This window comes from Medicago truncatula, chromosome 5 (assembly GCF_003473485.1).
Source record: "Medicago truncatula cultivar Jemalong A17 chromosome 5, MtrunA17r5.0-ANR, whole genome shotgun sequence".
NCBI lineage: Eukaryota > Viridiplantae > Streptophyta > Magnoliopsida > Fabales > Fabaceae > Medicago > Medicago truncatula.
The window spans coordinates 32,752,703-32,773,589 of NC_053046.1; the positions used below are offsets into that span (position 1 = coordinate 32,752,703).

The window sequence follows — 20,887 nt, forward strand, 5'->3', positions numbered from 1 at the left end:
TGACTTTCCTTATTCGTTGGTGAACGAAGCAATAAAAATCAAGAATAGATGGGTGAAATAAGTAAAGACATTTTCATGGAATTTGAAAATTCGATCTTTCTTTCATAGGATGCGGAGTTATTAGATTGTTGAGATGATGGTGGGGTTCATCCAATTACTTGCGATACCATTGATTACATCACTATGGCTTTTTGGTCAAGACAAAACCTAGAGAAACTTTGAACTCTATTGTTAAATCTCATGAATTAAGGTGATATGTTTTTTGAATATGAATGGAAAAGAATTAGTTGTGCCCAATTCTAAAACAATTCTGTTAAATCTGAAGTTCAGGGAGACGTGTGAAATTCAGTTTATAAGGCGTGTTTTCGATGAGAAGCGAAGGAAACATAATAATTCTAAAACAATTATGCTATGTTTCATAATATCATTTGTAAAAATTGAAATGAGTATGTCATGGATGGAATATTTGACATTTAAGATCAACTCATTCATTTGTTTCTGATACACGATATTTGTTCTGGAATTCGCTCCTAAAAATGCTGTACATGTTGAAATACTCAGTCTGAAACCAGTTTCCATCATTTTTTTAACTGTTTTGAGTAGGTCGTTGTTAATGTTGCTCATCCCCTTGTCCATGATGATAATCTCCCAAATATTTGATGTTGGGAATGACTTTTTGCCTCGTCTTTGTAAGCAGCTGCCAAATAACACAATTAAGTTTCTGATTCATCTGAACTAGCTCCACGTTACAATCGTCAAGGCTTTGTTGTATACATTATCACGTTTGCCTTTTTGTGATGACAATTTGATGCGAGTGACCGGTCCAAGAGCCATGTCTTCTTGTTGGGCATCAATATGTATATGTGAACCAATTTCAGCCCATTCAGTGGCGGTGTTAGTTTCATAGAAGTTCACTTGACCAGTGCTCGATTGTTCAGAATCTTGGTGTATTTGAATGACTATAGGAGTTTGGTCTTGGATTTGTAGTCCAAGATGGCCACCACTTTCTCTTGGTTTAACCAAATACTAACGAAAAATGATGAGGGAATAACTGAAACTCGCTCCAACAATTACTAAAACCAATTTTATCTTCATCAGTTGTAAAGTTAAATATCCGCAAAAAAAGTATAGGAGATCAACTTCGAATCCGAAGTGAGTTTGCTTTGACAAACTGAGAGACATGACGGCAAAAGCAGCACCGGAAATTAGACTGTACAAATCTGGTTTTCCGTTAGCTTTATCAAAAAAGAAGGAGTAAACAGTGGTGATTATGAAAACCAGAAAAACTAAATGAGCTTTAAGTGGAAGACTAGTGTTCGAGTTTTGCCATTTGTTTGCAAACAAGATGGCGAGGCAGAAAATGAACCTGAAAACGCTATAGAGAAGTACCTTAAAAAAGTTCCAGTTCCCAAATAGATGATTGAAGGAAGAGCTAAGAGCATAACAAAGCAGTGCCAACAACGGATGAAACAAAACACACACATCTCCAGATCATTGGCTGTGTCACCCATCTCACAATTTGGGTTAGCATGGATCTCATGGTGTTTCACAATCGAGTGAGGTTTTTGCTTTTACAACAAAGAAAAACCGTTTTATAGGAGAGAAGAGATGAGAAGCATTTCTCTTTCGACGAAATTTCAAGGAAATTAATCTGAAGAATAGAAAAGGCTCTTTACCAGCAGTGTGTTGCAGTTTTCTTTGACAAATATATCTTTTACAACAACATAAAATAAATATTAAAGAAACAAATACACCTAATTCTTCATCTAAATTCTGATGATTATAAGGTCCAATCATTAACTACTGCTCTTCAAGGACAACTGTCTAAGTCTTGTTTGCAATAGATATTCAACAAGAGATTGTGACTTGTGATGACTACAAATTGAAAAAAAGGGAAACTTTCAAGGAGATTAAAAATTTGGATTACTAAAAATTGCTTACACTGACAAATGGACTTTAAGAGTACCTGCTAGAAATCCACAATAATGTACTGTACTACTTTTCGAAAATATTTCAGCATGAGTTTAGACTTTAAGAGCTACTCTATTCAGATGTTCACACTCGTCTATCCTTCTGATTATTATAATCCTTACAAACTTTCATATAAAAACCTTTATTAAATCCTGCAATCACAACTGTCCAAGTTTTGTTTGCAATAGAAAGACAACATATACTGTCAACAACAGATTGTGACTTGTGATGACCACAAATTAAAATATAAATTTCATTCACTTTAATTATGACGAATTTCTTTCATATAGACTAATATAAAAAAATTATTGGAGAATATTACGATTTTTTTTTCTTTCTATTATCATTCTATTCACTTCTTATGCATTCAGTTCTTCTTTCAACTATCTTTTTGGAAAGTGGAACTTCATAAAATTGATTATTTACACTGGTAAGTTTCAGTATCAGTCGCATGATGTTACTTTTGAATAAAAGGGAAACTTTCAAGGAGATTCTTTCAAGGAAACTTTCATTATTTACCGGTTGAGTCTGATTTCTTGTGCAGCTTTTGCTTTAATGTCTTTTTTCTTATCAAGGAAAATTGATCTTGGTTTTGAATTTGATCTCCTAGATTTCTTCCTTCAAATTCTAACTGTTGAATTGATGAAGATCAATTTGATGCTATCTATTATTGCTACAACCTTTTGTTATTCTCCTATGATTCTTCGTTTGAAATTTGATTCTTGGAACGAAATTGGAACTTTGAGAATGGAAGTTGATGATATAGCTATAGAAATTGATGGTGTAGATAATAATATAAATGAATTTCAATCTGATTATAGTAATTAATAGGAAACAAAATCTGTCTTTAAGAAGAAGGGTGAATCATGATGACAGGTATAATTGGAAAAAATACGAAGAGGAATAGTAAAAGGAAGTGAAAATCAGAGAAGCTATAATAAATGTATGTAGCCTAATTTTGTTGTGAAGGAAAGAGTTGTGAGAACAATTGATGAAGAGATTATTGTGACAATATACACACATAATCATTGTAAGCCTAAAAATTCAAAGAAAAGGAATTCATTATCTGAGTATCTTTACTTTTACCTTCAGATCACGTCCCTGATGACATGCCAGATCAATCATTTGCCTCTCACAGTTCTTAACATTTGGATTCTGATGCAATATCATTTTCAGTTATGATGGTTGTAGCTAACTTACTCCTTGCGTAGTGTCTATAAATATAGAACCTTATTAGGGAAAAGTTTAATCATACTTGAGTGTACAAGTTGTAGAGAGAGAAAAATAAAAGGAAATGTGAGAGTGTCTTGGAGGGATTCTTGATCATTCATTGTTGAATTATAGTTGATGACCAAGGCGTGCGTTTGGTTTCTGTTAAAATCATGTATGTGAACAACTTGTGAATGAAATTCAGATTTTATCTGGCTTACACCATCTAAATCTGTCACTATGTGAATGCTAGCAATATCAATATCACCAACAACATTGTCTGGTTGCGAAGGTGAATTGATTTGACTGACCAAAGCCAAGGAGTCTTGCTGTTAAAGTCCAATATCCCCATTTTCGGGCAGAACATCAAAAGTCAAGTCAGGAGCAACAAGACAATCAGAATTGACTTGGGAGCCATCAACTTGAACAACATGATAATCAGCAGTATTGGTTAATTCTTCAGAATATTTTGTAGGGGCATCCAAATAAAAACGAAGAAAGATGAGGGGATAACTGAAAATCGCTCCAGCAATGACCAAAAACAACTTTATCTTCATTAATTGTAAAGTTAGATATCGACAAAAAAATAAAAAAAATAAAAAAATAAAAAAAGATCAACTTCGAAACCAAAGTGACTCTGCTTTGACAAACCAAGTGACATTATAGCAAAAGCCGCACCGGAAACCAAACTGTACACATCTGGTTTTCCGTTATCTTTATCAAAGAAAAACGAGTAAACAAATGTTATTGTGAAAATAGAAATACGAAATAAGCTGTGAGCCGGAAACTTGGCTAGTTCTGCCATTTGTTTGCAAAAATGATTGCAAGACAAATAATGAAACTGAAAACAGTGTAGAGAATAATCTTCAACAAGTTCCAATTTCCAAATAGATGGTTGAAGGAAGAGCTTACAGCATAACATATGAACTTCCCGTGAGCTTGAAAGAGTAAACAGTTGTTATTCTGAAAATTGAAAGACTTATGTTCCCGTGAGCTTAGCACGATTGGTATAGACATTGCATAATATATGCAAGAGACACCCCACATATTCACTTTAAAAAAGATGAATTTCTATTCAGAGACTATTTGAAAGACTTGATTATTTTTATGTTTCAGTGCTAGGATTATACAAAGAAAGCCTTTGCAATCATAAGAGTGTGATTCCGTGCTTTAACACAGCTACGGGTCAATGTGGTCGTTGAGGCACAATGATGTACTCTCGCAAAATAAAATTACAAATAGAAGCTTTAGAAAATTGTTCCGTGTGAGGTAAAAACAGAAGTCCACAACTTAATGAATTAGTTTTCCTCTCATATTTGCTTTTTGTGATTAGTAATAACCAAACCTTTTACCAGATTGTACTTATGCCAGAGAACCCATTCAAATTGCTACGCCATGCCAACACTCCATCTGATAGAGTTCAACTCAGACTCCCTTTGGGAAATTGAGAAATGTTGAGTTTGATGCATAGATGCTTTTGTTAATCTTGATTTTCTGAATCCAAACAAAGGGGCAACAACCACTGCCTTATACTTTAGGTGAGGGTTTAGATGCAAGGTATACCAAGTGTGTGATTACTTTTACATTGTATGATGGATCACACTTGAATAAAAAAAAAGTGTAACCGATTTCATTCATTTTAAGATTTATGGTTAAATTATTGTCACGTCTCAATCTAGTTAAATATATTAAATAATGGGATGAATAGAATGTAGACTCTTGCTTCTATGACAAGACGAAGCCAAGACTTTTTATTCATAGGAAATTTCGAGGAAAGCAACCGATTAAACTTCTGATTTATCTCAACTAATTCCTTTTTACAATCGTAAAGCTTTATGTATTAACCATCAGTACTATTGCCTCTTAATTTTGTTATCTACTAATCAGTATTGCCTTGTTGTGATGGAAAATTGACTTGAATGACGGCTGCAAGATTTTGGACATTAAAATTCATAGTTGCATCATTTTCAAGTTCAACACATTTTTTTAACGGCAAAATATTTTTATTAAGAAAAAATGGATACAAGTACAAAAAATACTAAACACCCAAGATAGGCATGAACAAATGGAACTACACCCAGACAGAGATACGACGTACCAACACACTAAACACAGTTATCATTCCAAACCCCTGACCACTGTCCTGATCAACACCACACGAAATAAAGGGCTAGCAGACAATTGTTCGGATCTTCATCTCCAACATCAACTATGATGGCACATTCAGACCCTTCCAATAATCCAATCAATGAGTTTTCTAACCATCGTCTTCCTGTTCTCGTTACTTGGATTGGTTTGGTAGAAATGTCTAATTGGATCTTCCACAACACTTGGTGCTGCCGTATTATTTGGGATGAAATGCAGAATTGGATCACTTTCTGCGCCGTTTTGATTGCCTATAGAAGGTTGATCTTGGATTGGGAGTCCACTTTCACCCAAGTAAACACGAAACATGATGAGAGAATAAGCAAAACACGCTCCAACAACAGCTAAAACTTTTTTAATTTTCATCAGTTGTAAAGTGAAATATCCACAGAAAAAATAAAGGAGATCAACCTCAAATCCCAAGTGAGTTTGCTTTGACATACATAGCGACATGACAGCAAAAGCAGCAGACGATATAAGGCTATATGCATCTGGTTTTGCATTAGCTTTATCAAAGAAAAATGAGTAAATAGTAGTGATTGTGAAAACTGAAACTGCCAAATGAGCTCTGAACCTGAGACTTGGCGATTTTTGCCATGTGATTGCATTTGCTAACAAGTCCGCAAGGCAGATAACGAAACTGAACAGACAGTACAGAGATACCTTCAATAAATTCCACTTTCCAAATAGATGATTGAAGGAAGGGCTTAGAGCGTAACATAGCAGTCCAACAATGGATGAAACAAAACACAGATATCTCCATTTCTTTACCTGCATCTTCCTATTCAACATTTTGTTGACCTTCGACGTCATGTTGTTTCTCAAGCGAGTAATGTTTGCTTTCATTTTCTTGGAGATAAGTTATGAGAAGCAATGCTGAAGAATAAAAAGAGGATCTTTACCAGCAATGAATGAGTTGCATTTTTCTTTAACGAATGCAAGTATACATATATAGTCAAATTCTCATTGCAAAATAAAAAAATATCACTCGGTTATGAAATATAGAAAATAAAGTGAAAGCGACCACTTTTGTGTGTGAATCATAGGGTTTGTACTTTCGTTTCTATTTCTTCGGACATCGCTATATAGGACAGAAGCAACCACTTTTGCGTGTGAATCATAAGAAAACAATATTTTCTATTCATAATATGAAAATATAGATAAAAGCATCCATAATCTACATCTCTCTGACTTAGTATGAGCAATAATAGTTAAAATTAGTTTTTTTTTTTTTTCCATCCCTTAACGAATTTTTAGTTTCATTTCGGTCCTAAACTTTTTGTAACTAAATTTTTAATACTTAATTTTTTGTTGACAAATAGATAAACTTTTTTTAATTAACAGATTTATAGGAAAATTTTAAAATAATTTTTGATTAAAATTAAATTATATATGTTAAACAAGTATTTTTGTCACAATCTCGTTGTTTTCTATTTTTGCTTGTGTTTAAAACTGTCACCCACTTTGTTTTGGTTAATTGATTACTTTGCTCTACACATCAAGTTATTTTATTGGTGTTGTTGCGAATTTGATGAAAAATCACACCAATAACAAATTTGATGTGTGGAACAAGGAATAATTAAGCAACCAAAATCAAAGTGTATGGAACAATTATAAACACAAGCCAAAAGTAGAAAACAGCGAGAGAGAAAAGAAGAGAGAATACAAAAGAATTTGTTGACCTAGTTCGGTCCAAATTGAACTAGTCTGGGGGTGAGAGCAGCCCTATATGATGAGTAACTTTACAAAATAGATATCAATGGGTTACAAGAATAGTCTCCCGCCTAATTCTACCCAAAGTCCAAATCTCTTCCCGTAACCAAGAGACTCAATCCTAATACTGTTTCTCAAGGTGAATCAACCGTCAAACCCTGGTGTTTGTTCCCAAGAGACAAACTCTATACAAACCCTAGTTTTGTCGTTACTTTTTTAAACCTTTGTTTCAGCCCCTTTTATCTCAAAGTTTAGTCTGATACAAGGTCTATATTTATAGTAAAAGTGTCGCTTAAAATTTGGAACAAATCTGCACCCAAAAATACATTTATGGTATTCCCTGCCAGTGCACCATCGTGCCAAGATTTTTCCAGTGACTTGCCTCATAACTGAAACATCTCATCGTGCCACGTTGCCCTTCAATCGTGCCACGATTCCTGCAAAACCTGATTTTAAGTTAACTCTCACAATTCTCCACATTGACTTCAAATCAGTGATGATGCCAATTTAACATCAACCACCATTGTTGTTCTTTCCCTTGCTTCCCACTACACCAAGTAGCTCCACAAATTTACACCCTAACCCCTTCAGCCATCAGAATGTCTTCCGCCTTCTCGAAGGTCCTTGCAGTCCAACTACAATAGGAATTTTAGGTAGTTCCACAAGCATTCACCTTAACCTCTTTAGCCATCGGAACGTCTTCCGTCTTCTCGAAGAGTCCTTGTAGTCCAACTACACTAGGAGAATTATGTAGTTCCACAAGCATTCACCATGAAATCTTCAACACAGGACATCTCCCACTTTCTTGAAGGTCTCCTTGCATCCAATCACCCTTGGCCTTTTTTAGGGTAATCCCGCAAGCCGTGCTATACATTCTTCAACCTCTGAAATGTCTTCCGTCTTCATGAAGAAATCTCTTGCTCACCATAGAGCATAGCAACCAAGGTCCTCCATAGTCGTACCATTATCGGTGTGTTTAACTCCACCTCAAGCTAAGCGTACTCATAACCCACTATGTCTTCAACCTTGAAACTCCACCTCATGCAACAGGTAGATTATGAGTATTGTTGCCTCCGCCTGTCCAGACTTATCATGAGTATTCTTACCACCGCCTCTCCAGGATGATGTTGAGTGTTTAACGTCTCTCCAAACGACCACCGCTCCACTAGGCATCAATCCCAAAGTGAGACACATCACCTTCTTCATCCTCCAAACAACACCACACCATCAGAGCACCCACATCCTCAAGACACGCACCTCAATGTTCTCCAAATCACCAATGATTTTGTTGAGCTCCACAAGTAGCTCCATGAAGACTAAGATGACCACCTTATATGGGGTTACCTTACAACTGTTACTCTCAAAGTTTTGATCATTCTATTGAAACTCCATCTAAAAGGGTGTTATTTGTCCTTTATGTTTCAATATGTTCACCATTGTTAGCATTGTATCAAAGAGCATGGTTCAGTTTTTGGGATCTCAAATATTGTATATCGATCTGCTTACGAAACAAACAACTATATGCTATTGGAACATACCATTTTAACAATATTACGAGGTATATGCAATGTTCACCGTATTTATAAGTTTTTTCGTCACTCTTTCTATATATTTATTGTAATCTTTTATATATATATATATATATATATATATATATATATATATATATATATATATATATATATATATATATATATAAAGGGAAATGCTAACCGGGGCACCGGTTAAGGATAATAAAAAGGGAAATTATATGTTAATTATTGCATTGAAAATTGTTTAATTAATCTATAAATAAGTCAACAAAACTTCCTTTTATGGTAAGAATTTCCTTTTTTTGTATGCTTAACCAGTGCCCCAGGGACACCGGTTAGCAAGACCCATATATAAAAGCTATTTGGTATTATTGGATTAAGCGTTCAATAAGAAACGTGACAACTACCTAATTATAGTAATAACAACTTTTATAAAAGCTAAAGGTTATATAATTTAATGAAAGCTTATCATCAAGTGGGAACATGACAACCACTTTTGTTCTTCATAACAACCTCAAAATGATTGTTTTGTATATTAGATAATGAAATAAATAACGTAGACTCTTGCACATTAAACACTCATATTAAACACTTCTGCCACTTGTTCGCGATGTGGAGAGAATGATGAAAGCTTCTTGCATTGTGTCCGCGACTGTAAACACTCTGCAGCTATTTGGCACAAAATTGGTTTTGATAGCGCTACCTTCTTCTCCGTGAGTTGTGTGCAGGACTGGATAAGAACCTTTTCTTCTGGCTCTCGCGCAATTCCTTTCCTCTCCGGTCTTTGGTGGTCTTGGAGGAACCGTAACTTGATGTGTATTAGCAACGAAACTTGGACTTTAACAAGGATCGGCTTCTGCATAAATAATTCCGTCAACGCCATTCAGTCGCCTTTCATGAAGCGCAATGTCATTCCTTCGGATTCAACTCGCATGGTGAAATGGAATCAAGGAAACCATCAATGTCTCATCCTTAATGTGGACGGCAGTTGTCTCGGAACCCCAATCCGGGCTGGGTTCGGAGGTATATTTCGAAACAACGTTGGTGCTTACCTATCTGGTTACTCCGGTTTCATCCCGGAATCAACGGACGTTTTGTTAGCTGAACTCACTGCCCTTCATCAAGGCTTACTCATGGCAGCTGCAATGGGAATAGAAGAGTTATCTTGCTACTCAAACTCGCTTCTATCCATCAATCTCATTACAGGAACAGCTTCAAACTACCATGCTTACGCTGTCTTAATACAAGATATCAAGGACCTCCTATCTGCACAAAATTACTCAGTTCATCATTGTCTCCGTGAAGGAAATCAATGTGCGGATTACTTGGCAAAATTGGGAGCTTCATCGAATGAAGAGTGTTTAGTACATGCCTCCGCCCCTCAAGAACTTCTTGTTTTGCTTCAGATGGATGCAATAGGAACTCTGTTTCCTAGAGCCTAGTCTCTCTCTTTCTGTTTGTTCTCTTTTGTTTATCTTTGTAACCAAAAAAAAACGTATCATTATTCGACAGTTACACAAAAATACCCAAACACTCATATTTTTTCTTGCAACACTTGATTAATCACGTATACAATATTGTTAGTTTAAATTACAATGAAAATTATGGTTAATTTAATTTATTGAATTGGTAACAATTTTGAATTTGAATTGAATTAAAAGTTTACTCAGATGTTGGTCACAATTTTAAATAATTTGGACACATAGGTCAATGGAAAAAGCAAAACCAAAAAAAACATATATGTTATTGTAATAATAAGGTGGTATGTGTTTTTGATCGTACCTCATCAGAAAGATGACATCCGGTGCAGTTGTTCTTGGCGTCTGTAAGCTCTGAAATAGCCGGCGGGGTGGTCCAGCGTTTGACGGATATGCATTTATAAAAATGGTAACCGTCAGGCAAAATTTTACAGCAAGTGAGGTGACATTATAGTTCAGTTTGAAATGGTATTCTAGATTGCTGTGAGCACCTACCTCACGAGGAGGAGGTATGAATTGAGTAGATGACCCACATGTAGAATTGGTAGGTCTAACTGAAATGGGCCCTAGAACATTTGTTTGGTCTAAAAAAGTTTTAGAGATTTACTTTTCCCACCTGTTGTCTTTCCTCGCGCGCCCTATTTTTTTTTTCCCATTTTTACACCTTGTTCGGATTTCGTTTTCCGAAACGCATTGTTAGGGATTTCCAGACTTATCCGGATTTTAAACTACGGAATGGTTTTTTTTCCAGAACTTTTACGATTTTAAGCTTTGAAATTCGTAAAATAAATGCAAATAAACATATAAAACAGAAATAAAAAGACAAAAAGATAAAAACAAGTCATTTTATTGATATTTGAATAATACATTACAATAATGTTGAAGCTTTTTAAGCTTATTACATCCTAAAACTATTTCTAATCTTATCTTATTACATAAGTTATACCAATGGCTCCAGCCACTGGTGGAGAGGAAATAGGGTTGGAGGAAAGAAGATGGCGGAAAAGAAGAAACCAATGCTACCTAATAGGACATATCAATAGCTTTGGTGTTGGAGGGGAGACAGAGGGAGCACAAGGGCCTCTAGAGAACAAGAGACCATGATGGTCAATGACACCCAGACAAACCAACCTCACACCCAGACTGACCCCTTCCCTATTGACCGATCATATGATCCCTGATAGATTTCCAAAGAGGCCTCTTTCTATGAAAAGCCAACGATGGAAACACATCGTTGTAGAGGAGAAGAGGAGAAAGAAGAAGGTGTGATTTTTTTTTAAGGAAATGAAGCCTATTTATAGGGGAGGGGGATGAAAAGAAGGTGGGGAAGGCATTAAATCCGGTCAAAAAACATGTAGAAACACGTTTTTCAACTTGACCACCGTCGAAAAAGTTTGAAAAATGTTTTCTTTGTGGTGCAGACCACCGACCCAAAGCTTCTAGTGCACTCCGGAATATATAATCAGGAATAGACATATATTTCGAATTATATATTCTGGAAAAATACGATCATGGCTTGAACCAAAGGGATACTTTGGACTTTGTGTATGGTGATGGTTGGTTCAGATTTTAAAATTTGGATTGCTTAACAATTGGATTCTTTTGCATGTCCCACATTTCAAGAAAACTACAACGTCCATATACCTCTGCAACATGGAATTCACTGGCTTTGATCTGAACCCCAAGCTATCGGCAGTCTTCTACAACGGTGGAACACCACCCCAACTGTTTAGGATTCGCAACGATGTCACCCTCTCCGAGCTGAAGGATGATGTGGATCAAATCAACCGTCAACTCAACCGCAAAGACACGAGGAGGGTGGTCGGTGATGAATACCGATGTCCATTGTCCGACTCAGCCGGATCTCTTCGCCATTCGGATGAAACTAAAAAATTACGACGATGTGAGAACCATGCTCTTTTTCTTTGGTCAGCACAACACTAGAGGACCGATCGAGTTGGACGCTTCGTTGTTTAGATCTGCTGAACAAATTCTGAAAAGTTTGCACCGACCCAGGAACTACGAAGAGATCAGGGTTCTGTTGGAGGGACCAGATGAAGAAGTTAGTTTAGATGATCCGTGATAATGTTCTATATTTTAATGTACGTCAAATATGTTCATTTAATCGATAAAATAACCAAAGATATGCCTTTCGGATTACGAAATCCGGATTCACCTAGGGCGTAAGTGTATTCCGGAAAACGACATCCGGAATACCTCAACATAGGATTCTTTTGTATAAGAGTTTATGTGGTCCACAACATCCAAGGACCTCTATAAATACACCCTCTCTGGTTTTGAGCTTCAATACTAGCAAAACACACAAATTTTTGCCATCAAGCTAAGGATCTTTCTCACGCTGGTGCAGTTTGGACTATAAGATCTGGAACAACTTCATGAAATCCAGATTTTATATTCCGGAACACCTTAGTAAAATTTTGGCCGGTGCTGTTTCACCAAAGGTTTGGTCGGTTAGCGGAGTTTTAACACGTTTTTTGGACGGTTTTGAATGAAAAACACGTTTTCCTTGACTTCCAAATGACCTATGATTTGTTTTAGTCTATAAAGAGGCTTGGATCTTCAACATTTTCCTTCATTCTTTTTCACCTCCTTTCTTACATTTTCTTCAAATTTTTTAAGTTTTTAGGTAGCTTTTAGGAGTGTTTGTGGTGTCATGGTCATTGTTGACCGCTCATACGACCCCTGCAATTGCATTGCAGCTTATGCTGGGGTCGTATGCGTCCAGATTTTATTTTCCAAAAACACTAACAATCTGGTTCGGAAAACATAATTCGGACCAGGGATATTTGTGGAATTTTTTCAAGGCGCGCGAGAAGGCAGCAGAGTGGGAAAAGTAATACTCAAAGTTTTATTTGCTTAAATAATTTAGATTTGTGACTTTACCATCTCACCAACTATTTGAATGTTTTCTCAAAAAAACTATTTGAATGTTAACCTTTGAAAAGAAACTCTAATAACCGAAGTTTAGTAATGAGATAAATAATAGGCTTAATTACAATTTTGGTCCCCCTATTTTTTGTCTACTCACAATATTGGTCCCCCTATTAATGCATTATTTTTTTCTTTAATTTTCCTTTTTTTTTTTGGTTACACTTTAATTTTCCTTTTTTAATTGCACTAACCAGGACAAAAACATTAAGAAATAAGGTAATTAACGGAATAAATAGTATCAGAAAATGTGCTTTATGTTTGAAAAATAAATTTCACAAATCCATTGAAGTCTTGGTTGTAAAATTAAAAAAAAAAACGTTTTTAATAAAATAATTAACCAAATAAAAATGTGTACTTTTTCACATTTGACTTGCCTCTATTTATAGGCTAAAAATATCACACTCTAGTGCCTAAATGTTGTTCAAAATTGAGAACCACAAACCAAAACTGGGTAACATCGAAGCCAATTGTTGCGAATTCGATGAAAAATACACACCGATAACAAACTTGATGTGTGAAGTAAGAGATACTCAAGCAACCAATACAAGTGGGTAACAGTTATAATTACAAACCAAAATTAGAAAACAATGAGAGAAAAGAAGAAGAGAGAACACAAAAGAATTTGTTGACCTAGTTCGGTCCAAATTGACCTAGTATGGGGGAGAGAGCAACCCTCCGTTTCACTATAATGATGAGTAACTTTACAAAAGAGATATCAATGGGTTAGAAGAAGATGCATCCCGCCTAATTCTACCAAAAGTCCCAATCTCTTCCCGTGACCAAGAGACTCAATCCTAATAGTGTTTCCCAAGGTGAATCAACCCTCAAACCTTAGTGTTTGTTCCCAAGAGACAAACTCTATACAAACCCTAGTTTTGTTGTTGCCTTTCTAAACCCTTGTTTTAGCCCCCTCTATCTCAAGGTTTACACTAATACAATGTCCATATTTATAGTAAAAGCATCCCTCATAAATTGGAACCAAATCAGGCCCATAAAAATACTTTATTTTTATTCTTCTGCGCGAAATCGTGCTCCGACTTTGCCAGATCGTGCTCCGATTTTTTAAGAATGAATGTGCCAATTCTGCTCCATAAATCGTGCTCCGATTTTGACAGCTTCAGCAAACTTCAATTTCTCCAATTTTAAATCACTTTCACAACAATAGATAACAACACATTACATTGATATTATTTCATACTTCCTAACCAAACCAGACTGAAATTCAACATAAACAAGGCAACAAGAACTTAATCACTATCAAAGTCAATCTCCTCATCGTCAATGAACTGAACAAAAATATTATTCGGAACATTTTCAATTGTGAACAACAACCTGTCACCAATGGCAATCTTTCTCTCCCCGACAAACTTATCCCAACCACCAACTATGTATCTTTTGTGAGGATCTTCAGAATCACCTTCAACATCGCAGTATATGGAATCAACTCCATCCAGATCATGATCAAGTTCTGTCAGTGTGATGTTCTTTTTCCGGAGTCAAAACAGTAACTAAAGAAGGATTGTTCAGAGAACCTAAGTGATTTTTGGATGGAAATTTTTTATTCCTTGAGTTTTTATCATCATGCATAATCTCACTATTGAATTTTCTGTGTGTATTGATTCTGTTGAAATCAAATTGCTAAAGATACAAGGTTCCTATCTTAGGACCAACAAATTACAAATATATGGAGCTTTATCTCAAGCCTATACCTTTAGCCTAAATTTTAGAAGGTTTTAACAGCATTTGTCTCTGTTAGTTACTATGTACTCTGTTACTCTCCCTCAAGTTGGAGTGTGGACATTATGAAAACCTGACTTGGATACTAGTTCAAAAAATATATTTTTGCCTAAAGATTTGAATACAAATCAATTCATAACTTTAAATTAAACTTGAAATCAATTCCTGGTCCTAATTGAACTCAATTTGAATTGAAACTGTAAATTGAAAATTCGCTTTCAAACAGATATTCCAGAGAAATCCTAGAATTATTTTGGGTCCAAACATAACTTTTACAACAACATAAATGCATATGCAATTTAAAAACACAAACACACCAAATGGTTCCATGTACTGATTATTCTACTAACTGTTTTTCATCAGAAACAAATTGTTAAGGCGATCTTGAATCTCAAACATTCCATATCTAATATACTGATTTGCATGAATACCAAGACAATCACGGAACCTCCCAATAAAGATTCCATATACTGGCAGCAAGGTATTTCCCACTGATATTATTATTTCTTCCTTAAGCTTCTTATCATATACAAACCAATTGGACTGAACTCTGTACATCTCTTCAAATTGCTTGTTGAACAATTTTAGCTTTTCTTTCAATATATCTTCTGCAACATCGTCATTGAGTGCCGCATAGTCATTGTTGTCCAACTTCAAAAACTCAGACACCATGATCCAGGATTTTTTTATATAAAGATCAAGGTCTTGTTGGAATTTTGCTTGATTTTTCTGGAACCAATCGTTGCCAAATACGGTTTCCAAATCCCACCTTTTAAGTAAATCTTCTATGTGCCTCCTATTATTCATCATGAAAAGATTGCGCAAAGCAAGGTCTCTGTACTCTTTGGATTTACCATTCAATTTTTTCTCTAACATATCCATTATCCATTCCATCTGTTCTATAAAAGAATCTTTCAGCACTACTCCATTATTCACCTTGGGATATTCCTGCAAAACTTGTTCTAGCGTGTGGCGTGACCTACAAGCAGAAGCGACGTAGCTAATGATCTGGACTGCCATTGGATGATGTCGTCCATCAGACCGAGCAACTTTCTTTGCTGCTGGGACACGGAAAGTCAGATAATTTAGTTTCAAGAAAAGGTCCCTGATTGCTTCTCCTAATCTGTTTTGGACTCTAACTGCAGCTTCCTTCACCGAAGAATCAGGACCCAAGTTGAATTTCGATATCAAATGATGCAATGTCTCAAAGATTGCGAGCATTTTGAATAAACACCAAATGGAAGGGCTTCCATCAGCAACTGCATCAGCGAAATTCAGAAGCTGAAACGTTGCTCCGTGGAAAACCTCTGTGAAACAACGAGTAGCAGAGGAAGCGAAACCTGAAAAGACATGATCACAGAGTCGTTGTTCAAATGGAAATAGAATCTTCAGAGAGATTTCTGATGCTGTGATCCACTTTTTAATCACATTATCTACATATTTCACCCTTTGATTTTCATTCATGATGTTAATCTGCTGCAAGCCGAATAATCTATTTATTAGACACTCCTCCAAACATTTCCTTCTACAATTGATGTATACATTAGAAAACTCTTCCTCAAACCCAGCACTTACCATGAACTTCGCGGTTTCATGAAGGTAGTTGATTAAATCTGAAGGCAACTCATCGATCATGAAATTAAGGCTGGGCAACATAATTTCAGAGTCATCATATTCATTCACATGCTTCAAAAGCATGTCAACGAGGTTCAGATTTTTCTGCTGTAGCAAGTTAAGATAATTTTTTAGTTGTTCAATCGTACTAGCAATATCAGCGTTAGCTAGATGTGGCGAATCTACATCAATAATTACTGAATTTTCATCTTGGAATTCAGATAATCCAATTTCTTCTACAGATGAAAAGGAAGAACGAAAAATGAGAAGGGAGTAACTCAAACCTGCTCCAATAATGAATAACTCCAATTTAATCTTCATGAGTAACACAGTTAGACATCCGAGAAAAAAGTAAAGAAGATCCACTTCGAATCCACACTGAGATTGCCTCGAGAAACTCAGTGACATGATAGCAAAGGCAGCACAAGAAATGAGGCTATAAGCATCTGGTTTTCCATTTACCACTTTATCGAAGTAAAATGAATAGACAGAGGTGATTGTCAATACTAAAAAAGCTGTATGAGCTTTGAACCGAAGACTTCTAGACTGTTTCCATATATTTTCATACAAAATCATGATGCAAATGATGAAACTGAAAACAGTGTAAAGAATTATCTTCAACAAATTCCAGTTTCCAAATAGATAGTTAAAGGAAGAGCTTAGAGCATAACAAAGCAGTCCAACAGCAGCTGAAGCAAAGCCCACAAATCTCCATACCTTTGTCTGCATCAGCCACCTCTGAATTTTGATGACCATGTGTACTTTCATGTTCTTTCTTACAAAGTATGTTATTAAAAATTGCTTACAGAGAAACTTTTGTAAGCAATTATGGGAAACCAATTATGGAAGATTATGTGACATGAGTGTTGCATTGATAGGAAAGTCAAACATATTTGTTAACAAGCTGTGACCACATATCTAGGCTTATCATAAATGTGTGGTATGGCATATTAGTCTTAGAATCCAAATACATCAGTCTTAGAATCCAAATACAAAATTAACACACTACCCTTTAAAGCCCAGAATACAGAAAAATCAAGAGTATTTGAATTAGACTCCCCTCCCCTCTTATGTTAAAATATACATTCTCCTCCCATGAAAAGTAAAATTTATACTCCCTTTCCCTATAAGATGCTTGAATTACAACCCCCTGAATAATTAAATATGGATTACACCTTAATCTATTTTAACATGGATAAATATTTTTATAACATATATTAATATTGAATCACCATTTAAAAAATAGAAATTTGTTTCTTTATAATCTAAATGTCAATGACATTAAATTTAAATATTTTACTTAATCGATTTTAGTAATTTTTCACATATTTTAATTTTATTTTGAGTTGTTTCATATTTTATAATAGGGTATAAAACTATATGTTAATGAGACGGTGAATAAAAAATAGAGAAAGATGTGTATTTAATATTTGATTATATTAAAATAAAATGAACTATCGCTACTATTTTTCTTTGAAGTGTGTTAGATTATTAGAAATTAAAAAAAAAATTATTGAGGGACTAAAGAGTAGATTTTAACTTAAGAGGGGAGCGGAATATAATTCAAGCTTCTCTTAAGGGAGGGGAGTGAAATATTTTCTAATATGTTTTGAATAAGAGGGGATGAAAGTGTATATTTTAACATAAGAGGGGAGGGGAGTGTAATTCAAGCATCTTTGAGGAGAGGGGAGTGTAATTTACTCAAAAATCAATGGAGAATTTGAGGATTTTTTTCAAGTATCATCGGATTGATTTCTTATGTAAGTAGCTCTTCTTTTAATCATCTTTTTCGAAAGTGGAACTTCATCAAAATCATTAAAGACCTTAAAGACCTCCATAGTCGGTTCCCCCGCCACGACTTAAGTCATCACTCTTAGGCAAGAGCAACGATTTGGGGGGCTACTGTTCTGGACCGGTCAAAGACCTGGGCTTAACTGCTTAGGCCCAATAACAAACCAAGTCCACATGCTGCATTTGGCAACTTACTCGCAACATACCCCTTCTCCGCAAGGGGGGTGCTCGGAGCAACTGAGACATGTTCAAATGAACAGTAACGTTTCTTTCCCACGTTCCCGCGAATATCTCACCGGTGGTTACACTTCTACTGATTTCGTAACCGTCAGACATACGTTTGCCTTACAGCGGCTCTGCATTCACCCACCTCTATTAATAGGAGGTTACTTGCAGCCTCCAAGGTAGAATAAATTTCACTCTCAAACCCCTCATTTTGAACCTCTACTTACTTGAGCGTCGGAGTGTCTGCAGGTACACAACCCCCATTCGGTTCAACGCTCACCGGAAGTACAACTACCACCGTGAACAACCACATTCAACCAAGCACTGGCAGCCACCTTCTGATCAGGTATGATCAAGACCAATCCATATAATCATAACATTCACCAAATTTCACCAATGCCAAATTCACTAAGTCACATATTCAAGTATGACACGACCCACCAAATATTCAAATGCATATAATGTTCTAGACCCGTCTTGATGCATGTGTTACCATGTCAACACCGAGGTCATCACCCAAGATACATTTATATCATAATCGTCGTTAATATGAATGCAAAGCATTCGGTCGTCGCCAATATGGATATGAATATATGGTCGCTGCCAATATGAATACAAAGTATTCGTTGTCGCCAATATGGATATACATCTAACACCAACATCATGAATGCATGAACATATGACTCAATCAATGCATATGTTCAACAACAAGTCGTCAACAATCAACATCAACATTTTCCAATACATGCATACATCATCAAGTCGTCGCCAATTTGCATGTAAGAATTTGTCGCCAATAATAATTCATCATCATTAAAATCACCATCATACTCATCATCAAACATTAACATCATAATCATCACTATCATAATGATTCAACAACAATTTTCTATAGAACATATGGTTCCAAAATCGCATTCTTCACAAAATACGGCAAATTTACCACATCACAACATTCATCCAATTAAACATCCAAACCTTATAGACTCATTCACATTCTATCATATTAACATGGATTCAAGTCTCTTACAAGTCATCCAACCATAAAACATTAGTTCAGCAAAGTTCGGCTAAATTTATGAAATCTAGCATTTTCCGACAATCTTCAAAAATTAAAGTAAAAAAATTCAAATGCCTTAACCGAGCATACACACAAATCGTATATAAGTGCAGTAGCGTGTACACAAACGTTTCATAGGCTAAGACCGAAAAATACCAAAATTCGTCTCATTTTGTCATTTTGAAAAACCAATTTATTTTCAAAACAAAACAAAGTAATATCCATCATGACATACATTAAATAATCTTTTTTTTCTTTTTCAAGTGGCCTAATGACTAGATTCACACACATTATGTGTAGAGAAGTGGAGAATCCGAAGTTCGAACTCCGGCCCTTGCACAAATTATCTCCGGTGGCTACCAATTGAGCTACACATACGGGACAGGTTAAATACTCTTAAACATCATAATTAAACTCCTAGTACTCAAGTTTTGAGTTTTGGAACCAAACCATAGCTTTTGAGTTCACTTAAAAATGGTTATGCTGAATTTTCGTAAAATTTCACCAAGACCTACTGTAGTATTTTCATCATAAATCAAAATCTAAAAATTCTTTTTAAGTCAAACCAAAGTCATTATAAAGCTAACATCTTTATCTAAAACTTTCATGTTTACACCAAAAGTCCAATTCAAAACAAAAAAGGGTGAAAAAGGCTCAACAACACAAAAGTTGATGTTATGAAAGACAAAAACGCACGGTGGTGCACTTTAAAACGCACGCCCCCTGTACCAGACCGTGCGTTTTGCATCAGACAAAACACACTCATGGGTCTTCGCGCGTAAAAACCCACACGTAACTCCGTTTTTATTGCCGTTTTCGCCTATACGTCCGTAATTCTTAGCTCTATCATATCTACAGAAAAATTCAAGTTTCTCCCATCCAAAAACTTTTCACAAACAAAACTTATAACCAAAAATAGAAGTTCAACTAAATCATCTCATCAACACAACACAACAACATCAACAATTCACCTCAAATCATCAAGAATCACAATTCACCATTAATGACCCATTTTCTTCAAAGCTCATTAAAACAACAACAACTTAATCATAACTTCCCCAATAACAACACGCAAGGTATAAATTATCATCAACAACACAACCTAACATCAATCAAACATAATCTCATAATTTCGTCAACAATCGACAACAACAACTTCATTTTACCAATTTGAACAAAAATCACCATAACAACTTATTAATAACAACAACCATGAGTTTTAAGCACATAATTCGTCAATTTCATGAAGTTTATCATACCCATAATTTCACATGAAATAGGAGCATGAATTTTATCATTCAAAACCATAAAAAGTCACAACTATATCAAAAGCACTTAAACCCACAAGTAGAAAAAGTGATTATAACTTAAATGGTGAAAAAGAGACTATCCCCCTTACCTCAAAGCTTCAATAATCCAATTCCTAGCTTCAATTTAGCTCTTAATCACCAACCCCAAAC

The 20,887-nt window shown here is 35.4% G+C and overlaps 2 protein-coding genes and 2 pseudogenes across 2 annotated transcripts; 1 reads left to right on the forward strand and 3 right to left on the reverse strand.

The window, feature by feature from the left end:
* Positions 1-735: 735 nt before the first annotated feature.
* On the reverse strand, positions 736-1,531 carry LOC11412865 (uncharacterized; annotated as a pseudogene).
* A 1,802-nt stretch (positions 1,532-3,333) lies between these two features.
* Positions 3,334-4,197, reverse strand: LOC112422155 (uncharacterized; annotated as a pseudogene).
* Positions 4,198-9,466: 5,269 nt separating this feature from the next.
* On the forward strand, positions 9,467-10,012 carry LOC112422156 (uncharacterized). The gene has a single exon (XM_024784950.1). The coding sequence runs from the start codon at positions 9,467-9,469 to the stop codon at positions 10,010-10,012; it is 546 nt and encodes a 181-aa protein (XP_024640718.1).
* A 4,910-nt stretch (positions 10,013-14,922) lies between these two features.
* Positions 14,923-17,338, reverse strand: LOC11412866 (exocyst complex component EXO70B1). The gene has a single exon (XM_024783741.2). It carries the CDS (start codon positions 17,117-17,119, stop codon positions 15,083-15,085), a length of 2,037 nt encoding a protein of 678 aa, XP_024639509.1. The 5' UTR covers positions 17,120-17,338; the 3' UTR covers positions 14,923-15,082.
* Between the last annotated feature and the right edge of the window lie 3,549 nt (positions 17,339-20,887).